Source organism: Tamandua tetradactyla, chromosome 9 (genome assembly GCF_023851605.1).
Source record: "Tamandua tetradactyla isolate mTamTet1 chromosome 9, mTamTet1.pri, whole genome shotgun sequence".
Lineage (NCBI taxonomy): Eukaryota > Metazoa > Chordata > Mammalia > Pilosa > Myrmecophagidae > Tamandua > Tamandua tetradactyla.
Genome location: NC_135335.1, coordinates 85,222,187 through 85,241,809, shown reverse-complemented (window position 1 = coordinate 85,241,809; position 19,623 = coordinate 85,222,187). Strand labels below are relative to the sequence as shown.

The following is a 19,623-nucleotide window of genomic DNA, read 5'->3' as shown; positions in this document are numbered from 1 at the left end:
TACTGTGGAGAACAGTTTGGTAAGTCCTCAAAAAGTTAAACATAGAATTTCCATGTGATCTGGCATTTCCACTTTGAGGTATATACTTCCCAAAATTAAAAGCAGGGATTCAAATAGATATTTATACACTAATACTTATAGCAGCATTATTCACTCAAAAAGATGGAAATGAACCAAGTGTGTAATCTCGGATGAATGGAGAAACAAATGTGGCATATCCATACGATGGAATAACATTCAGCCATAAAAAGGAATGAAGTTCTCATAAGTATGGATGAAACCTTAAAACCCTACGCTGAGTGAAATAAGTCAGAACAAAAGGACAAATATTATATGAAATTACTGTTATGAAATATCTAAAATAAACACATTCATAGCGACAGAAAGTAGATTAGCGGTTATCAGGGGCTGGGGGAAGGAGGTATGGGGAGTTATTGCTCCATGAGTACACAGTTTCTATTTTGGGTGATGAAAAAGTTTTAGTAATGGATGGTGGTGATGGTAGCACACTGTAAGTGTAGCTAATGAAACTGAATTGTATCCTTAAAAAATAAACTAAGAAATTTTAAATGCCATTTAATATGGTTAAAATGGTAAGCACACATACACATATACACACATACGTATATATATGTCACTAAAATAAAAAATAATTACAAAAACAGGTGTAAGAGACTATGAAAAAATATCTTACCGTGTCCCTTTATTTGGCTGATAATGCTGCACTAGAGAGGCAGCTGAAAGTAGGGGGTTAAAGGCATGGGATGGAGAGCAAGGTAGCTTGGGCTCATATGTCAGCACTGACAGTTACTATGTTGACCTCTTCACAGTATTTCCTCATCTATAAAATGGGAATATTAATCGTTCCTACTTCAGAGGGTTTTGAAGAGATTAAATAAAACAGTCAGCACACAGTACATACCCAATGTTTAACTATTCCTGCTGTTGCATTAAAGACTAGAATTAAAAAACTGTCAAGGAAAATGGATGGAAAAAATAATAGTTACAGGTGTTTTTTCACACACTTTCTCAGTTTTTCAAAGATGATGTAGGTATAAAGATGTAAGAAACAATAGAGCAGTTGTTTCAATCAGAATTACCTATAATACTAAAATGAAAATATGGACCTTATCCTATACCTAATGAGTTCAGTTACAGATCATAGAGCAAGGGTGGTATTTTTTTTTTTAAACTTCACAAGTTTCTCTACTAACTCATGCTGAAGGTCATTGCTAAAGAGAGTTATAAAATCATTAACCAGGTTATTGTTTTGGCCACAATTTCTTGAACTTTCCAAAAAGAAAGCATATATTTTATCTTCTGATACCCACTGAACATTTATAAAGCCTTTCATATTTAAGGAAACAGAAAAACTAAAATAAATTAAAAATGAGAAAACTGAAATGCCTAATGCTTTGACTACAATGCAACAGAATTAGAAACAAGGAACAAAATGTTAAAGAAATAACAAAGTTGTCACAGGGAAATGCAGCAACACATTGTTTTAAATAATTGTATGGCCAAAAAGGATATCAAAATTATAATTACACACTGTTGATAATTAATTATAATGAAAAACTACAATAAAAGTCCCTATTCAGAGGAAAGTTTAATTTTTTTCTTGATTATGCTTGCCAGAAGTTTCTTTGCTTTTTTACTTGGATCGATATTTTAAATTTCATGTTTTTAATTTGTCAGGTTGTTGATTTCTGCTTTTATCCTTGTTAATTCCTTTCTTCCTTCCTTAGGTTTATTTCTAGTTTCTTTTTGGAGTTTTATTTTTTCTTTCATATCTTATAGTAAGTCAAGAATAAAAAGATAAATAGGAATATGTATGCATATCTCTACACATAAATATCAATATATCAGGTCCTGTATCTATGCTAATAGATGTGGGTTTTCTCACACCATTTGATTAACATCTTGGAAAAGATATAATGAGAGTTTATCAATTTAAAATAACAAAATGACAAATGTTTGAAAGTAAAACATAAAACTGTGAGAGTACTAAAAATAGTGGTACTTTTAAAGTAATTTTGGGGTACAGAAGTATTTTTGAAGTACTGATCACAAAGACAAAAAGTATAAAGGTAAATGTTTATATTTATCTACTTAAGTGTTAAAAATTTCCTGCACATTAAAACTTATTTAAATAATATAAGGCAAATATCAAATTGAGAATATACTTGTAACATATGACCAACAGATGGTTCATAACTTTGATATTTAAAGAGGCCTTGGAAATTTACAAGGAAAAGAGTATATTCCAAATGGAAAACGAGCATAAATCATAAACAGAGTTCAGAAAGATGAAGAATAAATGACCATTAAACTGAGGAAAAAACAGCCAACTTCAGTTATAGAAGAAGAAATGCAAATTACAAGAAGCCATCTTTTTTTTTGCCCATTAAATTGACAAAGATGAACAAACATAGGAGAAGTAAATAATTTATGCCCTTTCATAATCTGCTGCTGGCAGTGAAAATTTGCTGCTTGCAGTGAAAATTTGCATGTATTTGCATGTAAGTAAAAAATTTGCATGTGCAAAATTTTTTTTTAAAGTTTGCAAATTTTTGAAATTTGCAAGTTTCCAATGTGTTTAAAAAAATGTAAAAAAAATAAGCAAAACCTTATTCCCAGCAATTGCTACTTTTTAAAAGAAGTTTGCCCAAGGAAATAATTGACATGGTGATATTTAGCTGCACAACACTTTGCTATCTATAAAAAAAGTTGTATAAATATTAGTCAATGAATGATAACTCTCATATATGTTGTTATATAAAATATAGTGTAATCATCATAAAAATGATGTAGATTAACTCTTATTGAAAAGGAAATGTGTCTGATTGAAAAAGTCAGCTACAAAACAATATGTATATTGTGGTCACAATTTTATAAAAAGAATTGGAAAAATAGACAGTAGCAAGGTAGTAGCAATGGTAAACTATGAGTAGTAGGATTATGGATTTAAAATTTTGCTTCTCTTTGTTACCTAATTTATCATTTTAATCTAATCTATTTATTGTGTCAATTAACATATGGTACATTTGAAATTAGAAAAATATCCCAAATAATGATATTTTAAATTTAAAAATCTTCCCACTTGCTACCAACAATTACCTGAATAAAATGGGGTGGAAGTACAAAGGAAGTTGGCTGGGGCTGGCTTTCTGGTCTTGAATAGGATAGAGGTAGGGGAGGCAGCTATGTTTTAGGATTTGCATAGCTATTAATGATTGCTTAAGGAACTTTTGAAAACCAGGTAAAATACTTCAGGTTAACTGGTACATTTGTTAATTCAGTACGTTTGAGATAAGCCATCCAGTACTCCATATCTGTGATCCAAACCACCATCATCCAAAAGTGCCAATAGTTTCCTAACTGGTTTCCCTGATGCTTTATTCTACTATAGACTCTTTTAAGCTGGAAGCCAAGGCTTTCCCAGACCTCTTACATTCACTCTCTGGTGTAGCTCAGCCTTCGTTTCCTCATCATCCCACAAGTCATCAGGAAAAGAGTTGAAATCAGCTTGCCATTGGGTTACAAAATCTTGCTTGTGATCTGGACGCCTTAGAAACTGTTGGAAACTTGTTCTGTAAAGCATTAAAAGAAGCTGGATCTTACACATTATACCTGTAAAATGTAAAATTCTAACTTCAGTAACTTTACTTACCTAACCTCATACAAGTAATACAGCACAAAATGTTGGTGTTCCCTCAGATGCCTGAGTACTGTTTTGATGGTATTTATATAGGAACTTTCTATTAGTTTCCAGTAAGGTATTAAAAATGAAGGTATTTCCTGTTAAATGATAATGCACAAAAAACATTATTTCAAATGGAAAATTCTCCCAAAATTGAGTCACAAAAACAATACGAAGTAATAAGATCAAGATGCAACTGAAACTACTTAAAGCATTTGCCCTCTCCCCAGCTAAATTCCTTTTCCAACTAATTCTTCATGTCTCAGCTTGGACATGATTTCTTCTAGGAATCCTTTTCTGATCCTTGAACTCTACAGGGTCACATTGAAATGTTTTAATGTTCTTTATTGGCATACTGTACTTCTCCTATTAAAACATTCATCACACTTATTATAACTGCTTATTTATTTATCTATATTTGATTCCAGAATATCATTCCCATAAAACCAGGAATTATTACCTTATTTATCACTATCTAGTTTTTACTGTAATAGCACAATTTCTGTGACACAGTAGATGTCCAGAATGAATGAATCAAAGCAGCACAGAAGGCATAATTTTCCTAACTGGAGAAAATCTAATGTTCATGCCAATAGGTATGATGAATTATTTCTCTGATTTTACTTAGGAGATTATATCCTTCTGTGTATATCATAAAAATTAGAAAGTTGCTTTTACGTTATCTTTAATAATGCAAATAAACAATAAGAAACAAGAAACAATACAAATGAAATAAAATTGAAGAGACATAATACACTAAACTTTGTTATACTTGTAATTCTGCTATTGGTTATGCATTATTTTACTCAGGGAATCTCACATAAGGACTTCAGAAGTCATCTGGGCTAATCTCCTCTTCAATTAGGAAATGACAGTCTCGTCATGGACTTTACCAACGTATTAAACATTATATCACAAGGCAGACCCCTCAAGTATTGGATAACTCTTATCACTAAAAAATTCTTTCTTGTCGTCAGTGGACATTTTCTTTCTTATAGCTTCTACTTATCCTAGCTATACCCTTTGGAGAAGGACAGTCTACATCCTGCAGTTTCCTTTATGACAGCCTGTCAAATATTTGAAGACAGGTATCATTAGTGAGTAATGAAGTAGACCGGGATTCAGCATGCATGAGTTCAGGTCCAACCCGTTCAGTCATCACCCAAGTATTGTACTTTGTGAAAGTCAATGAGAAAACCAGCTAAGGATAATTCACTGAATGGTCACAATATCCAGGCACTATCCTAAGGACTAGGAGTTTTTGGTGAATGAGACAGAATTCCTGACTTTAGAAGCTTATATTCTGATTGGAGAGGGGAAACAGTGAACAAGTAATAAGTAATTAAGCAAATCAGTAAGGAGGTAAGTAAAGACCTAAGTAAGTTAGCAAAATAATGAATAAAAACACTAATTCAGCTGCTAAAGGGTACAGGTGTTGCCTCTTCCTGAGTACTGGGCCTGTCTTGTTTGGGAAAATCTGACTGGGATCATTCCTATCTGGCAGGGCAAGTACCAGGAAAAAAAAGCTGAAAAATTCTGATTAGTTAAACAGAAGCTAAGCTAAAGGTCTAAAATAAGTTGAACTGAATGTCAAAGAACAGATAGAGAACAAAGTCACCCATCAAGGAAACCCTAGTTAAAAGAGAGAAAAATGATTTTCAGAATAAAACTAATCAAGGAAATCAGACCCCTGGACAGCAAAAAAATCATGAGTCACACCAGGAAGAATGAAGATGCGGCCCAGTGAGGGGAACAAATTAACAACTTGAATGAGACACAGGAGTTGAAACAACTAATTAAAGATGTTCAAACTAATCTTCTTAATCAAATAAAAATCAATCAATGAAGTGAAGGAAAATATGGCAAAAGAGATGAAGGATATAAAGAAGGCACTGTGTGACTGTACAGAAGAACTCGAAAGCTTCAAAAACAAGTGGCAGAAATCACAGGCATTTAAGGCACAATAGGAGAGATGAAAAACACAACGGAGACATACAACAGCAGATTTGGAGAGGCAGAAGAAATGATTAGTGAACCATAGGACATGTCATCTGAAATCCTACATACAAAAAAAAAAAAAAAACAGATAGGGTTAAGAATAGAAAATATGAGCAGGGTCTCGGGAAATTAAATTACAACATGAAGCACATGAATATACGTGTTATGGGTGTCCCAGAAGGAGAAGAGAAGAGAAAAGGGGCAGAAAGAATAATGTAGAAAATAATCACTGAAAATTTCCCAACTCTTATGAAAGACATAAAAAAAAAATAGATCCAAGTAGTTCAGTGTACCCCAAACTGAACAGACCTGAATAGTCCTACTCCGGACTACATGTGACAATCAGATTGTCGCGTGTCAAAGACAAAGAGAGAATTCTCAAAGGGGCAAGAGAAAAACAATTCATCACTGACAAAGGAAGCTTGGTAAGGCTAAGGTGTGGATTTCTCAGCAGAAACCATGGAGGCAAGAAGACAGTGGTATGATATATTTAAGATACTGAAGGCAAAAAAACTGCCAACCAAGAATTCTGTAATTGGTAAAACTGTCCTTCAAAAAATGAAGAAGACTTTAATATATTTTTGGACAGACACTAAGAGAGTTTATGAACAAGAGATCTGCTCTACAAGAAATACTAAAGGGAGTGCTACAGGCTGCATAGCTTATCAAAACCTAGAGTAGACAATGATACTGATTAAGTGTACAAATACACGAAATTTTTTAAATGAGGGAGAACAAATGGATGTAGCTACAGCAATGTGTTGAAAATGGGATAGTATATGGGAAAAATGGAGTCAAGGCAAACTTGGGTCTATAGTTAGCAGTAACATTGTAATATTCTTACATAATCATAACAAAGGCATTATATCAAAGCTAAATGTCAATAAGTGGGGGATATAAGGAAGCGATATGGGATTTTTGTTACTGTTTCTCCTTTTACTTTGCTTTTTCTTTTTATTATTATTTTAAAATTTATTTTTGTTTTCCTCGCCTTCTTTTTTTTGTGTAAGAAATGGATATGTTCTCATATAGATTGTAGTAATGAATGCATAACTATGTAATTAGACCATGACCCACTGACTGTTCACTTCGGATGGATTGTATGGTGTGTGGATAAAACTGCTTAAAAAACAAACAGAACAAGGGTGTATGGGTGGTTCAGTGGTAGAATGCTTGCCTTACATGTGGGAAACACAGGTTCGATTCCCGGACCATGCACCAAAAATAAATAAATAAATAAACGAACAAACATATAAATAAACAGAAAGATACAAGTTCTGGAGAAGATGTGGAGAGAGCATTATAGCTATTCAATGTTTGTATGGAACCTTCAGAGGAGGCTAAGTATAGAGTTGCCACATGATCCTGCAACCCCATTATTTGGTATATACTTGGAAGAACTGAAAGCATGGGCATGAATAGACATTTGAACACTAGTGTTTATGGCAGCAGTACTTAAATTCGCAATGGATAGGGTAGCCTAAGGGTACATCAAGGTATGAATGGAAGGGCGAATTGAGGTAAACATACAAAGGAATGTAAGAAGGATGAAGTTGTGAAGCATGCAACTATGTGACTGAGCCTTAAGGACACTATATGGAGTGAAATATGCCAAAAATGAAAGGACACATATTGTAAGCCTTCACTAATATAAACTTATCATAATGAGTAAACACTGAGAATTAAAGTTGAGAATACAGGTTGTCAGATTGAGCAAGTGATGATTAAGGAGCACAGAATGTTCAGTAAGGTTTATCATAAAGGTTCCTAGATTGTAACTCTTAAAGCAGTCACATCTATTTCTGAATTTCAGCTTTCATTTCCAAATTCTGAGATGCTGAACTCTAGGTATAATCTGGTAGTTGCCTGGAACTTTGGGTCTCTGTGTGACACATAAGACTCAGAGTTAGAGTTCTGCAGCTCTGAAAGTCAGCATTACCCCATGGAGCAACTGTTAAAGAAGTTGAAAAAGAGATCAGATTTCAATTAGAGATATGAATGAACCTGACCTCGTTAGGACTAAAGTAAATTAGAATACATAGTAAAAGATGATATTGATTTTATTTTGAAACATCAAGTTTTGTGTGAGACAAAAGGAATGGATGTCTATTTGGTACAAAATTTATATTTTCTGTAACATACTATCTAATTTAACCTGTATGGGCAATTTATTCAAGGAACATAAGTACATGGAACTCTAAATAAGGAGTGAGATCTTGTTATTTTGTACAGATCAATGTAATACCCTGATACCTCCCAGGGTAATTTGGGCAGAAAATAAAGAAATATTTACAAAGTCGCTTTGAGGGACTGGGGGAAACTGTAGAAATACTAAATTTCCCCATCTGGGGAATTCCTGATATTCTCCAAGAATTAGGGACCCAAAATTTAATAGACCACACCCTTGATCTTGGGGTTTGCCCTTTTGAAACTTATTCCTCCAAAGGAGAAGCTGAGCCAACTTACTATTATGCCTAAGAGTCATTCCTACAGAACCTCTTTTGTTGCTCAGAGGTGGCCTCTCTCTCTAAGTCAACTCTGGAAATAAACTCACTACTTTCCCCACTGTGTGGGATGTGACTCCCAGAAGTGTAAATCTCTCTGGCAATATGGGGTATGACTCCTAGGGATGAGCCTGGCCCTGACATCATGGGATTGAGAAAGCTTTCTTGACCAAAAAGAGGAAAAGAAATGAAACACAATAAAGTTTCAGTGGCTAAGAGATTTCAATAGAGTCGAGAGGTCATTCTGGATGTTATTCTTATGTATTATATAGATATTCCTTTTTGGTTTCTGGTGTTTTGGGGTAGCTAGAAGGAAATACCCAAAATTTGAACTATAATCCAGTAGAGTTGATTCTTAATGATGATTGCATAGGTTTTACAGTGTGACCATGTGATTGTGAAAACATTGTGACTGACACACACTTTATTCAGTGTATGTGCAGATGTGTATGAAAATAAAGACAAACAAACAAATAAATAAATAAATAATGAAAACAGTGGGGCAATATGGGGCTTGGAATGTTTTGGTTGTTCTTTTTCCTTTTCTTTTGTTTTGGAGTATTGAAAATACTCTAAAATTGATTGTGGTGATGAATGCACAACTATTTGGGGATACTGTGAGCCACTCACTGATTGTATATTTTGGATAATTATATGGTATGTGAATATATCTCAATAAAGGAGGGCAAGGAGACAGATAGTAGGACATACTACAAATAAAAGCATGTCAAAATAAACCAAATATACATAAAAATCAATTGGCCATAGATTGTCCTTGTGCTAGTACCATACTTTTTTGTATTACTGTGGATTTGTAATAAATTTAAAAATTGAAAGTATGAGTCCCTCCAACTTTGTTCTTATTTTCAAGGAGGTTTTGGTTTTTTAGGGCCCCTTATCCTTGCATGTAAACTTGATGGTAGCCTTTTCCATTTCTGAAAAGAAGGCTGTTGGAATTGTGATAGGGCTTGCTTTGAATCTGTAAACCACTTAAGGTAGAATTGATATCTAAACAATATTTAGTTTTCCAATCCATTAACATGAATGTCCTTACATTTATTAAGTTTTCTTAAAATTTCTTTCAGAAATGTTCTGTAGATTTTTGTGTATAGCTTGTTTACATTTGGTTAAATTTATTCCTAGTATTTGAGTCTTTTAGTTGCCATTGTAAATGGAATTTTTCTTCATTTCCTCTTCATATTCATTTTTGTGTTGATCTTGTATCCCACTACTTTGCTGAATTGATTTATTAGCTCCAATAGCTTTGTTGGATTTTTCAGGATTTTCTATATATAGGATCTATTTCACTTATTTCCACTCTAATCTTTATTTCCTTCCTTCTTCTCATCAAAGTCGTAACTCATCCTTTCCAATTTGGACTAATTTTATTTCTATTTCTTGCCTAATTTCTCTGGCTAGAACTTCCAGGACCTTGTTGAGTAACAGTAGTGACAGTGGTCAATTTGTCTTCTGCTCTTAGAGGGGAAAATTTCAGTCTTTCACCACTGAGCATGATCTTAGCTGTGGGTTTTTATATATGCCTTCTATCATGTTGAGGAGGTTTCCTTCTATTTCTAGTGTTCTAAGTGTTTTTTATCAAGAAGTGGGGTGGATTTTATCAAATGACTTTCTGTGTCAATTGAGGTAATCATGTTTTTTTCTTTCTTCCTTCTAATATTATGGTGTATTAAATTGATTTACTTACATTGAACCATGCGTGCATACCTGGGATAAAACCAGATTGATGATGGTGCACAATTATGTCAATATGCTGTTGGATTTCATTTGCTAGTATTTTGTTGAGGATCTTTGCATCCGTATTTATGATGGACATTGGTCTGCAATTTTCATTTCTTATGGTTATCTTTAACTGCCTTGGGTATTAGATTGGTAATGGCTTCAAAAGGTGAGTTGGGAAGTGTTTTTAAGTATCCTCTTAAAATCCTTTTTATATCTGTGTGGTTAGTTGTAATGTCCTACTATTCACTTCTGATTCTACTTATTTGCATCCTTTCCCTCTTTTTCCTATATCAGCCCAGCTAAAAAAAATGTTGATTTTATTGTTTTTCAAAGAACTGAATCTTTCTTGTAAATTCTTTCTTTTTTTTTTTTTTTGATGCTCTATTTCACTTATTTCCACTCTAATCTTTATTTCCTTCCTTCTTCCCACTTTGGGTTTAATTTGCTCTTATTTTCTAAATTCTCCAGTTGTGAGGTTAGGTCTCTGATTTTATAGCTTTCTTCTTTTCTAATGAAGAACGTATAGGTATAAATTTCCCTCTCAGCACTCTTTTAGCTGCAACCAGAAGTTTTGGTATATTGTATTTTCATTTTCATTCACCTTGAGAAAATTTCCTGATTTCCCTGGCAATTTCTTCTTTAACTCATTGGTTGTTCAAGAGTGTGTTGATTAATTTACACATATTTTTGAATTTTCTGGTTCTGCTGGTCCTATTGATTTCTAGCTTCATCCCATTTTGATTGGAGATACACATTTATTATTACACTATTAAAAAAGTATTGAGACATTTAAGTGCTAACATATCATATATCCTGGAAAATGACCAATGTATGCTAGAGAAGAATGTGTGTTCTCGTGCTGTTGGTAAAATACTCTGTATATATGTTAGGTCTAATTGGTTTATAGCATCACTCAAATCTATTTCCTTACTGATTGTCTGTCTAGATGTTCTATCCATTTTTGAAAGTAGTGTCTTGAATTCTCCTACCATTAATGTAGAACCTTCTTTTTCTCTCTTCAATTTTTTTTTCAATATTTGCTGCATTATTTTGGGTCTGTGCTATTAGGTGCATATATATTCATAAAATTATTTGTCCTCTTGATAAATTGAGCCCTTTATCAGTATATGGTGTCCTTCTTTGTCCCTCATAGCAGTTTTTGACTTAAAGCCTATTTTATCTGCTATTAGTATAGCTACTCTCAGCTCTCTTTTGGTCACTATTTGCATGGTATATATTTTTTTGTTCTTTCATGTTCAACTTAGTTGTGTCTTTGAATTTAAGGTGAGTCTGTTGTAAACATCACATAGTAGGGTCATTTTTAAAATCCATTCTGTCAATCTCTGCCTTTTGATTGGAGAGTTTAATCTATTCACATTTATAATAAAAATACTGATAATGCAGGACTTTCTTTTGCCATTTTTCTATTTGGTCTATGCAAGTTTCATAGAGTTTTTTCCCCCACAGTTCTTCATTCATGCCTACTTTAATATTCATTTGATTTTGTAGTGTACCATTTTGAGTCCCTTTCCTTCTGTATATATTTTTCAAATGTTTTCTGTCTGGTTATCATGGGGCTTAAATTTAACAGTTAAATCTATAACAGTCATGCTTGATTTGATACTAACTTAATGTCAATAGCATTTATGAACATGTTTCCTACCCTTGTTCATCCTCCTACCTTTTGTTTTGTTACAAATTATATTTTTATATATTTTATGTTTCAAACCACAGATTTATCTACACTTTAAGCATTTGCATGCTAGAATATTTAAGTGGTAAAAATTGGAGTTAGAAACTAAAAAAATTAATACAGTATTACAAGCAGTTAGATTTAGCCATATGGTTACTTTAATCAGAAGTTATTTCTTTATGCCACTTGAATCCACTGTCTGGTGTCTTTCGTTTAAGACAGAAGAACTTCCTTTAGCATTTCTTACAGGGCAAGTCTAGTGATGATGAACTTCTTTAGCTTTTGTTCATCTGGGAATGTCTAAATTTCTCCCTCATTATTGAATGAAAATCTCACCAGATACAAAATTCTTGGTGGGCAATTGTTTTCTTTCAGTATTTTAATATTTATTCCCACTGTTTCCTTGCTCCTGTGGTTTCTGTGGGAAATTGGAACTTAACTTATTGGGGATTACACGTACATGACACACTGTTTTTCTTTTCTAACTTTCAGAACACTCTCCTTCTTGGCATTCATCAGTTTGACTATTAAGTGTCTATGTGTGGTTCTTTTCTTGTTTATTCTATTTGGGGTTTGCTGGGATTTTTGAATGTATATATTAATGCCTTTTTTTTTAATGTAAGAAGTTTTCTGCCATTATTTCTTTAAATACTTCTGGTCCTTTCTCTCTTTTCTTTTTGGGACTCCCATGGCATGTTTATTGGTACACCTGATGGTGTCTCATAGATGTCTTAGGCTCTGTTCATTTCTTAAAAATTCTCTTTTCTTTTCTTCCCCTCAGCCTGAATCATTTCAATTGACTTGTCTTAAGTTCACTGATTCTTTCTATCGCCAATTCTATACTTCTGTTGATACCTACTAGAGAATTTTTCATTTAGTTATTGTGTTCTTCAACTTCATTATTTCTTTTGGTTTCTTTTTAAAATTTCTATCTCTTTATTGCAATTCTTTGTTATTTCTTTCGTTTTGCTTGCTTTGGGATTAGTTTGCTGTTCTTTCTCCAGTTCTTCCAAGTGAACAGTTAATTTCTGCATTTTTGCCTTTTCTACTTTTCTGATATAGGCATTTAGGGCAATAAGTTTCCCTTTTAGCACTGCCTTTGCTGCATCCCATAAGTTTTGATATGTTGTGTTTTCATTTTCATTCGCCTTGAGGTATTTACTAATTTCTCTTGCAATTTCTTCTTTGACCCACTCGTTGTTTAAGAGTGTGTTGTTGAGCCTCCATGTATTTGTGAATTTTCTGGCATTCTGCCTATTATTGATTTCCAACTTCATTCCTTTACGATCCAAGAAAGTGTTGTGTATGATTTCAATCTTTTTAAATTTGTTAAGACTTGCTTTGTGACCCAGCATATGGTCTATCTTTGAGAATGACCCATGAGCACTTGAGAAAATGGTGTATCCTGCTGTTGTGGGATGTAATGTCCTATAAATGTCTGTTAAGTCTAGCTCCTTTATAGTAATATTCAGATTCTCTATTTCTTTATTGATCCTCTGTCTAGATGTTCTGTCCATTGATGAGAGTGGGGAATTGAAGTCTCCAACTATTATGGTATTTGTGTCTATTTCCCTTTTCAGTGTTTGCAGTGTATTCCTCACGTATTTTGGGGCATTCTGGTTCGGTGCATAAATATTTATGATTGTTATGTCTTCTTGTTTAATTGTTCCTTTTATTAGTATATAGTGTCCTTCTTTGTCTCTTTTAACTGTTTTACATTTAAAGTCTAACTTGTTGGATATTAGTATAGCCACTCCTGCTATTTTCTGGTTGTTATTTGCATGAAATATCTTTTCCCAACCTTTCACTTTCAACCTATGTTTATCTTTGGGTCTAAGATGTGTTTCCTGTAGACAGCATATAGAAGGATCCTATTTTTTAATCCATTCTGCCAGTCTATGTCTTTTGATTGGGGAATTCAGTCCATTAACATTTAGTGTTATTACTGTTTGGATAATATTTTCCTCTACCATTTTTCCTTTTGTATTATATATATCATATCTGACTTTCCTTCTTTCTACACTCTTCTCCATACCTCTCTCTTCTGTCTTTTCGTTTCTGACTCTAGTGCTCCCTTTAGTATTTCTTGCAGAGCTGGTCTCTTGGTCACAAATTCTCTCAGTGACTTTTTGTCTGAGAATGTTTTAATTTCTCCCTCATTTTTGAAGGACAATTTTGCTGGATATAGGAGTCTTGGTTGGCAGTTTTTCTCTATTAGTAATTTAAATATATCATCCCACTGTCTTCTAGCCTCCATGGTTTCTGCTGAGAAATCTACACATAGTCTTATTGGGTTTCCCTTGTATGTGATGGATTGTTTTTCTCTTGCTGCTTTCAAGATCCTCTCTTTCTCTTTGACCTCTGACATTCTAACTAGTAAGTGTCTTGGAGAATGCCTATTTGGTACTAATCTCTTTGGGGTGTGCTGCACTTCTTGGATCTGTAATTTTAGGTCTTTCATAAGAGTTGGGAAATTTTCAGTGATAATATCTTCCATTAGTTTTTCTCCTCCTTTTCCCTTCTCTTCTCCTTCTGGGACACCCAAAACACGTATATTTGTGTGGTTCATATTGTCCTTGAGTTCCCTGATACCTTGCTCAAATCTTTCCATTCTTTTCCCAATAGTTTCTGTTTGTTTTCAGAAGTCAGATGATCCATCCTCCAAATCACTAATTCTATCTTCTGTCTCTTTGAATCTATCATTGTAGGTATCCATGGTTTTTTCCATCTTTTCTACTTTGTCCTTCACTTCCATAAGCTCTGTGATTTGTTTTTTCAGTTTTTCTATTTCTTCTTTATGTTCACCCCATGTCTTCTTCATGTCCTCCCTCAATTTATCGATTTCGTTTTTGAAGAGGTTTTCCATTTCTGTTCGTATATTCAGCATTAGTTGTCTCAGCTCCTGTATCTCATTTGAACTATTGGTTTGTTCCTTTGACTGGGCCATATTTTCAATTTTTTGAGCATGATCTGTTATCTTCTGCTGGCATCTGCGCATTTAGACAGATTTCCCTGGGTGTTGGATCCAAAAGTTTGGAGGATTTTTCTGTGAAATCTCTGGGTTCTGTTTTTCTTCTCCTGCCCAGTAGGTGGCGCTCGTGGCACACGTTTGTCTGCGGGTCCCACCAGTAAAAGGTGCTGTGGGTCCTTTAACTTTGGAAAACTCTCGCTGTCTGGGAGGTTCGCTAGCCGAAGAGGCTTGGAAGAGTGCCAGCCGGCCCAGGGTCCGAACGCGGGGAGGGTCGCTGGTCGCCGCAGCCCGGGAAAGCGCCCGTCCGAATTTCCTAGTCGGCCTGGGGCACCAAGCGTGGCAGAAGGGCGCCAGCCGCAGCGGCCCGCCCGGGAGAGTGCATCGTTCCCGGGGAGTCACGGGTTTGGAAGGGGCCCCCCCCCGTCACCGTTCTCCGCGGCATGGGAATTTCCGATCCAATTCTCTCAGTTGGTCTGGGGGGCCGTGCGTCTTGTGGGCGCCCGCTGCTGCGGTTTGAGGGGACCGCCTGCCCAATTCTCCCAGCCGGCCCGGGAAGGGGGAGGGGAGTGACTCCGGTCGCTTGCCGCCCCGCCCGGTGAAGCCCGCGCCCCTCGGCGATCTCACCAGGGAGGGTTCTCTCAGCCAGCCAGCCATTCCAGGATGGGGTACACTGTCTTTTTTATCTGTGTCGTGGCTTTGGGAGCTGTTCTGTATCGTTTCTACTCCCTTAGTAGCTTTTCTGGAGGAGAAACTAAGCTCCGCGTGTCTTACTAAGCCGCCATCTTCTCCGGAAGTCCTCCTGTGCCTCTTTATTGCAATTCTTATATTTTCAATTCACTATTTTCCTGGTATTCTTTAGTTCTTTCTCTGTGTTTTTCTTTATCTCTTTGAGCATATTGAAGATTCTTTTTTAAAAGCCTTGTCTAGTATGTCCATACTGTAGTCTTGTTTTTTGAGGGTTTCTGCATCTATATCTTGTTCCTTTGGTGAGACAGCATTTCTTGTTTTGTTTCTATGTCTTATAACCTTTTTTTGCACGTTGCACACTTTAATATTTTAATATACTAACTCTGGGATTTGATCCTTGGGTTTTCTGTTCCTTAATTTGTGTCTAGCTAGCGATATATCAGATATTTTCTTGAGAGTCAGGAGCTAACAAAAACCAACCAACCAATTCATAAAACATCTTTCACAGTCTTTGCAAGCTGTCTCCGGCTTTCCCGGGGCTCTCCTTTAGAATTTAGCCCTCCTATGCAGATCAATACAAGGTGGATGTAAAGTACAGGGTTATATTCTGAGCCTTTGTCTTGTCCTGGGCTTGAGCTAGTGACCTTAAGAATCTCCCCATACATATCAATCTGATTGTCCCTTCTATTCACTATGAAATAAGCTTTTCACTCCATTCTGGTACCTTTGGGAAAAGGACTCAGAGCCAGCAATGTTTTAATCTAGGCTGCTTTGATTTTACTGTTTCTTACACTTCTTCAGCCATTAGTAAGCTTCTGTCTGCAGCGCAAGTTCTGGGAGGATGAACCAGGGAGGATTTTCTTAGCTCAGTCTTTTAAGCTGCCACCCTATAGATAGGTATTGATCTACAGACATTCCAGCATGCACACAGTATTTACTCTGTTTTTTCCAAAACAGGGTCAAGATACCACAATTGGTGCTCAGGCTGGCTCCATGCTACCCCAAGGAGGAGGTGGGGGAGGGGCTGGCAGATGCCAAGAGCTTCTCCTACTGTTTTTGTTTGCAAAAGATTTACAATTCCTGCTGTTTTTACAGCTGTGTTTTCTTGATTTAGCACTTGCCTAGTTACTGCAGTCTTTTATTTTCCTTAGTATAGAGGAAGATGGATTTGCCAATTTTTGCTATTTGTTCAAAGATTCCGGGGGGAAATTTCACCATGGAGTGTCTTATGCCATCATCTTTGTTGATAAGAATTCCTGAATTATTCTTTTGAAAAAAAGATCCGAACATATAGCTTCCTAGCTAGAAATGGTTCTATAGCATCCTACTCCCTTGAGGATAAAGTCCAAAATCTTTAGTATTTGCCTCTGCCTTTCTGTCTCAATGTGCGTCTTGAACCTCTGTCCTCAAATCTTTTATTTCTGAATATACAGAGCTATTCTTTGTGGCTATTCTTTGTGTCTGAGATTCCTACATTCTTACCCAATAAACAGATTTAGAAATACCTTACAGTGAAGCTTTTTAAAATGCTCTAAAAAAAATGTATCTTTCCCCTCTCTAATTTGTAACATTCTATATTTCTGTTACAAATGCAATTACAAACTGTTACAATTATTTGTTTCTGTGTCTGTGTCTCCAAGCAGCAAATTGCAATTTGCCAGTTTTTATATTCTCAGCACCTACTACAGCATATGTACATAATATGTGCTCAACAAATGTAACTATGGATATGTATTTTTAGATTCACAAGACCCCAATATTATCATCAGTTAAAATTTTAGGAGACTCACCCAGTTCTAAAGTCTGTGATTCTATGTCCTACAGTACCTGAAGTATTCATTTACCTAAATTAAATATTTTCAGTTCTTTCAATTTTCCTGTGACGTTATTTTAACATTTTTCCTCACCTAATACCTGCCTCTGGGTTCTCATTTGTCATCTCTCTCTTGAAGTATGTGATATCCAGAATCTCACTAAACACCACATTAAATAGGCCAACCACTAAAGCTCCTTCTTGGTTGACTTCAATTAATTAATAAACACTCTGTGTATGGATTGTGATCACTTCCTAATTGGACTAACCTAATTGGACTAACATCTTTTTTACATTTCTTATTCATGTACAAGAGTAATGAGAATATTGCCTAATATTATTTGGAACTCAAGAGATACCATTTCTATAGTGCTTCCCTGATCCACCTAGTCAATCTTGCCTTAAGGAATGGGTCAGTTTAGCAGTAGTTATTCTTAGTGAAACAGGTTCTGAGTGATCAATTTCAGACTTTATAAGTGCTCAGAAAGCAGGTGTTTAAATCTGTAAAATTTTGCTCAGATATTAATGCGTAGATTATTGGTCTGTATTCTACTAAATCTGATGTCTTTTCTTAAATATTGAGGCAATTACCAACAACTGGTCTTCCAGAATCTCCTGTATCCTCTGTGAGTTCTACAAGTAACTTTGCTGGGTCTCGGAGTTTGAACTTACGTCATGCAACTAAGTGTTTAGATCCATTCTTCCCAATTAAAGGTCTTCACGTGATTGCATATTTCATAAAAATTTCAAAGTAAGATTCATTTTTAAGTGCAACTAAGTCAGCTGTCTTCTTTCAATCTGACCTCCTCTCATTATGACTTCATAATGAAGTCTCATTATGAAGTCATAATGAGTTGTAAAGCTAAAAGAAAATCTTATCAGTTATCAATAAAAATAATGAAAACAAATTTTGATCAATTATGCTAAAGGGAATTTTGGATTATCTTCCTATTGACTGTACTCAAAAATACATTAAAGGGAGGGCCACAGTGGTTCACTGGCAGAGTTCTTGCCTGCCATGCGGACCCGGATTCGCATCCTGGTGCCTGCCCATGTTAAAAAAGACACATTAAAACTTTTTGTTACATGTAAAGATAATTGAAGAATATACATACAAAGATTAGGAAAAATAAAATAATAAAGATGTGTCAGGCAGCTAAAAATAAAAAGTATAATGTTACTTGTCTTTTGTGTTGTTTGTGCTACTTATCTGTTTTTTAATTTATAAAAAATTTTCAGTAGGTATTAATTCTAAATGAATAATACTTAGTCTAAATAAATATTCATTTTCACATCTAATTTTGTATTTGTAATTGTATGTTCTTTTTCTTTTAGAAGCCTGCCAATTCTTCAGGCCTCACTAAATCTGGGTCTTAACCTTCAATAATTCCACTTTATTTTTCTTCTCAAACTAAATACAGGCTACCAAAGTTTGGTTTTCCTATTTTGATTTTTGTTTTACTTTCTTAGACAATTTTGCTACAAAATCTTTTCCTTTTTTTTTAATGGACAGGCACCAGGAATTGAATCCATGTCTCCAGCATGGGAGGTGAGAACTCTGCCTGCTGAGCCACTGCGGCCTGCCCACTTTTGCTTTAAAATCTTTACCATCACCGGCAGTTTGCGAAGGACTTTAAAAAATGTTCTTGATTATATTCTTTCAACATTTGAGTACTTAGGGTGGGCAAGATACTCTGGTGCATCCTTCCACTATTTATCCCTAATTCTTTTCAGACTTTAGCTCCCCTGATTTCACTGGGTTCACATTAATTTCTTTACATCTTAATTGAGATTATTAGGTCAGATTTTTTCTAAGCCCATCCATTCATTCATTCCTCCCTAGAGTCATCTTACTCTTTACAGAATCCAAATTATAATTTGATTATACTTTTGAAAGCTGCATTCCTGATAACTAAGAATATCTATGCTGTGTTCTGCTAGACACTCCCTTATTAGAAAACCTGCTTTATTATTACTCGCTCTTAAATTATTAGTTTGTATTTGCTGATCAGTAGTAAATCCAAAGTAGATGCCCCCATAACTTCCTTTGTATTTTGAGTGTTGAAACTGTTAGCAAACTAAAGATGTATCAGAAGCTCTGATTTAAACTAAGTTATAGATTTTGTTTATATTTTTGGCAGTGGACTCTCATTGTCAGCTTCCCAAAGAAGGAAGTGGGAGGTTTCTAAATCAGCTCTTGCAACCCCATGGCCTCAGGGTCCAGCTTCAGCTCCTAGAAAGACCACTGCTTTAAGATAATCAAGTGTGAGGTCACTGATTGGGCTTCGGAACTGAGACATGGCTGCCCCTTTCCTGGAATGCTGCTTCTAGGTCCTCTCTCTTGCTGCCACAGGCTGGAAAGCAACAGCTTCTCACTCTGACTGCTTCTCTGGTTTTCTTCTGAGGCTTGCAAAGAGAGAAGGACCCAGGCTCCCTCACACTTGGTTGCTGCCTCCCCCTGTGAAAGCCAGATATACTTTCTCTCTTCCTCTCTCTCATTCTTTTTCCCTCTGT

The 19,623-nt window shown here is 35.3% G+C and overlaps 1 protein-coding gene across 11 annotated transcripts in view; it reads right to left on the bottom strand.

Annotated features, from left to right (window-relative positions):
- Positions 1 to 19,623, bottom strand: part of SPEF2 (sperm flagellar 2) — a 221,590-nt gene that overhangs the window by 74,385 nt on the left and 127,582 nt on the right. For 9 of the 11 annotated variants that reach the window (XR_013157929.1, XM_077116961.1, XM_077116958.1 and 6 more), the window contains 2 exons: positions 3,674 to 3,801; positions 3,455 to 3,593 (listed from right to left, as the gene is read on the bottom strand). Coding sequence is in view for 10 of the 11 variants with exons in the window: in XM_077116961.1 (XP_076973076.1) it covers positions 3,455 to 3,593; positions 3,674 to 3,801 (267 nt within the window). In the remaining variant the exon portion in view is untranslated. Of the gene's footprint in view, positions 1 to 3,447; positions 3,614 to 3,673; positions 3,802 to 19,623 lie in introns of those variants that run through there. The other 2 variants (XM_077116966.1, XM_077116967.1) reach the window with 2 other exon arrangements.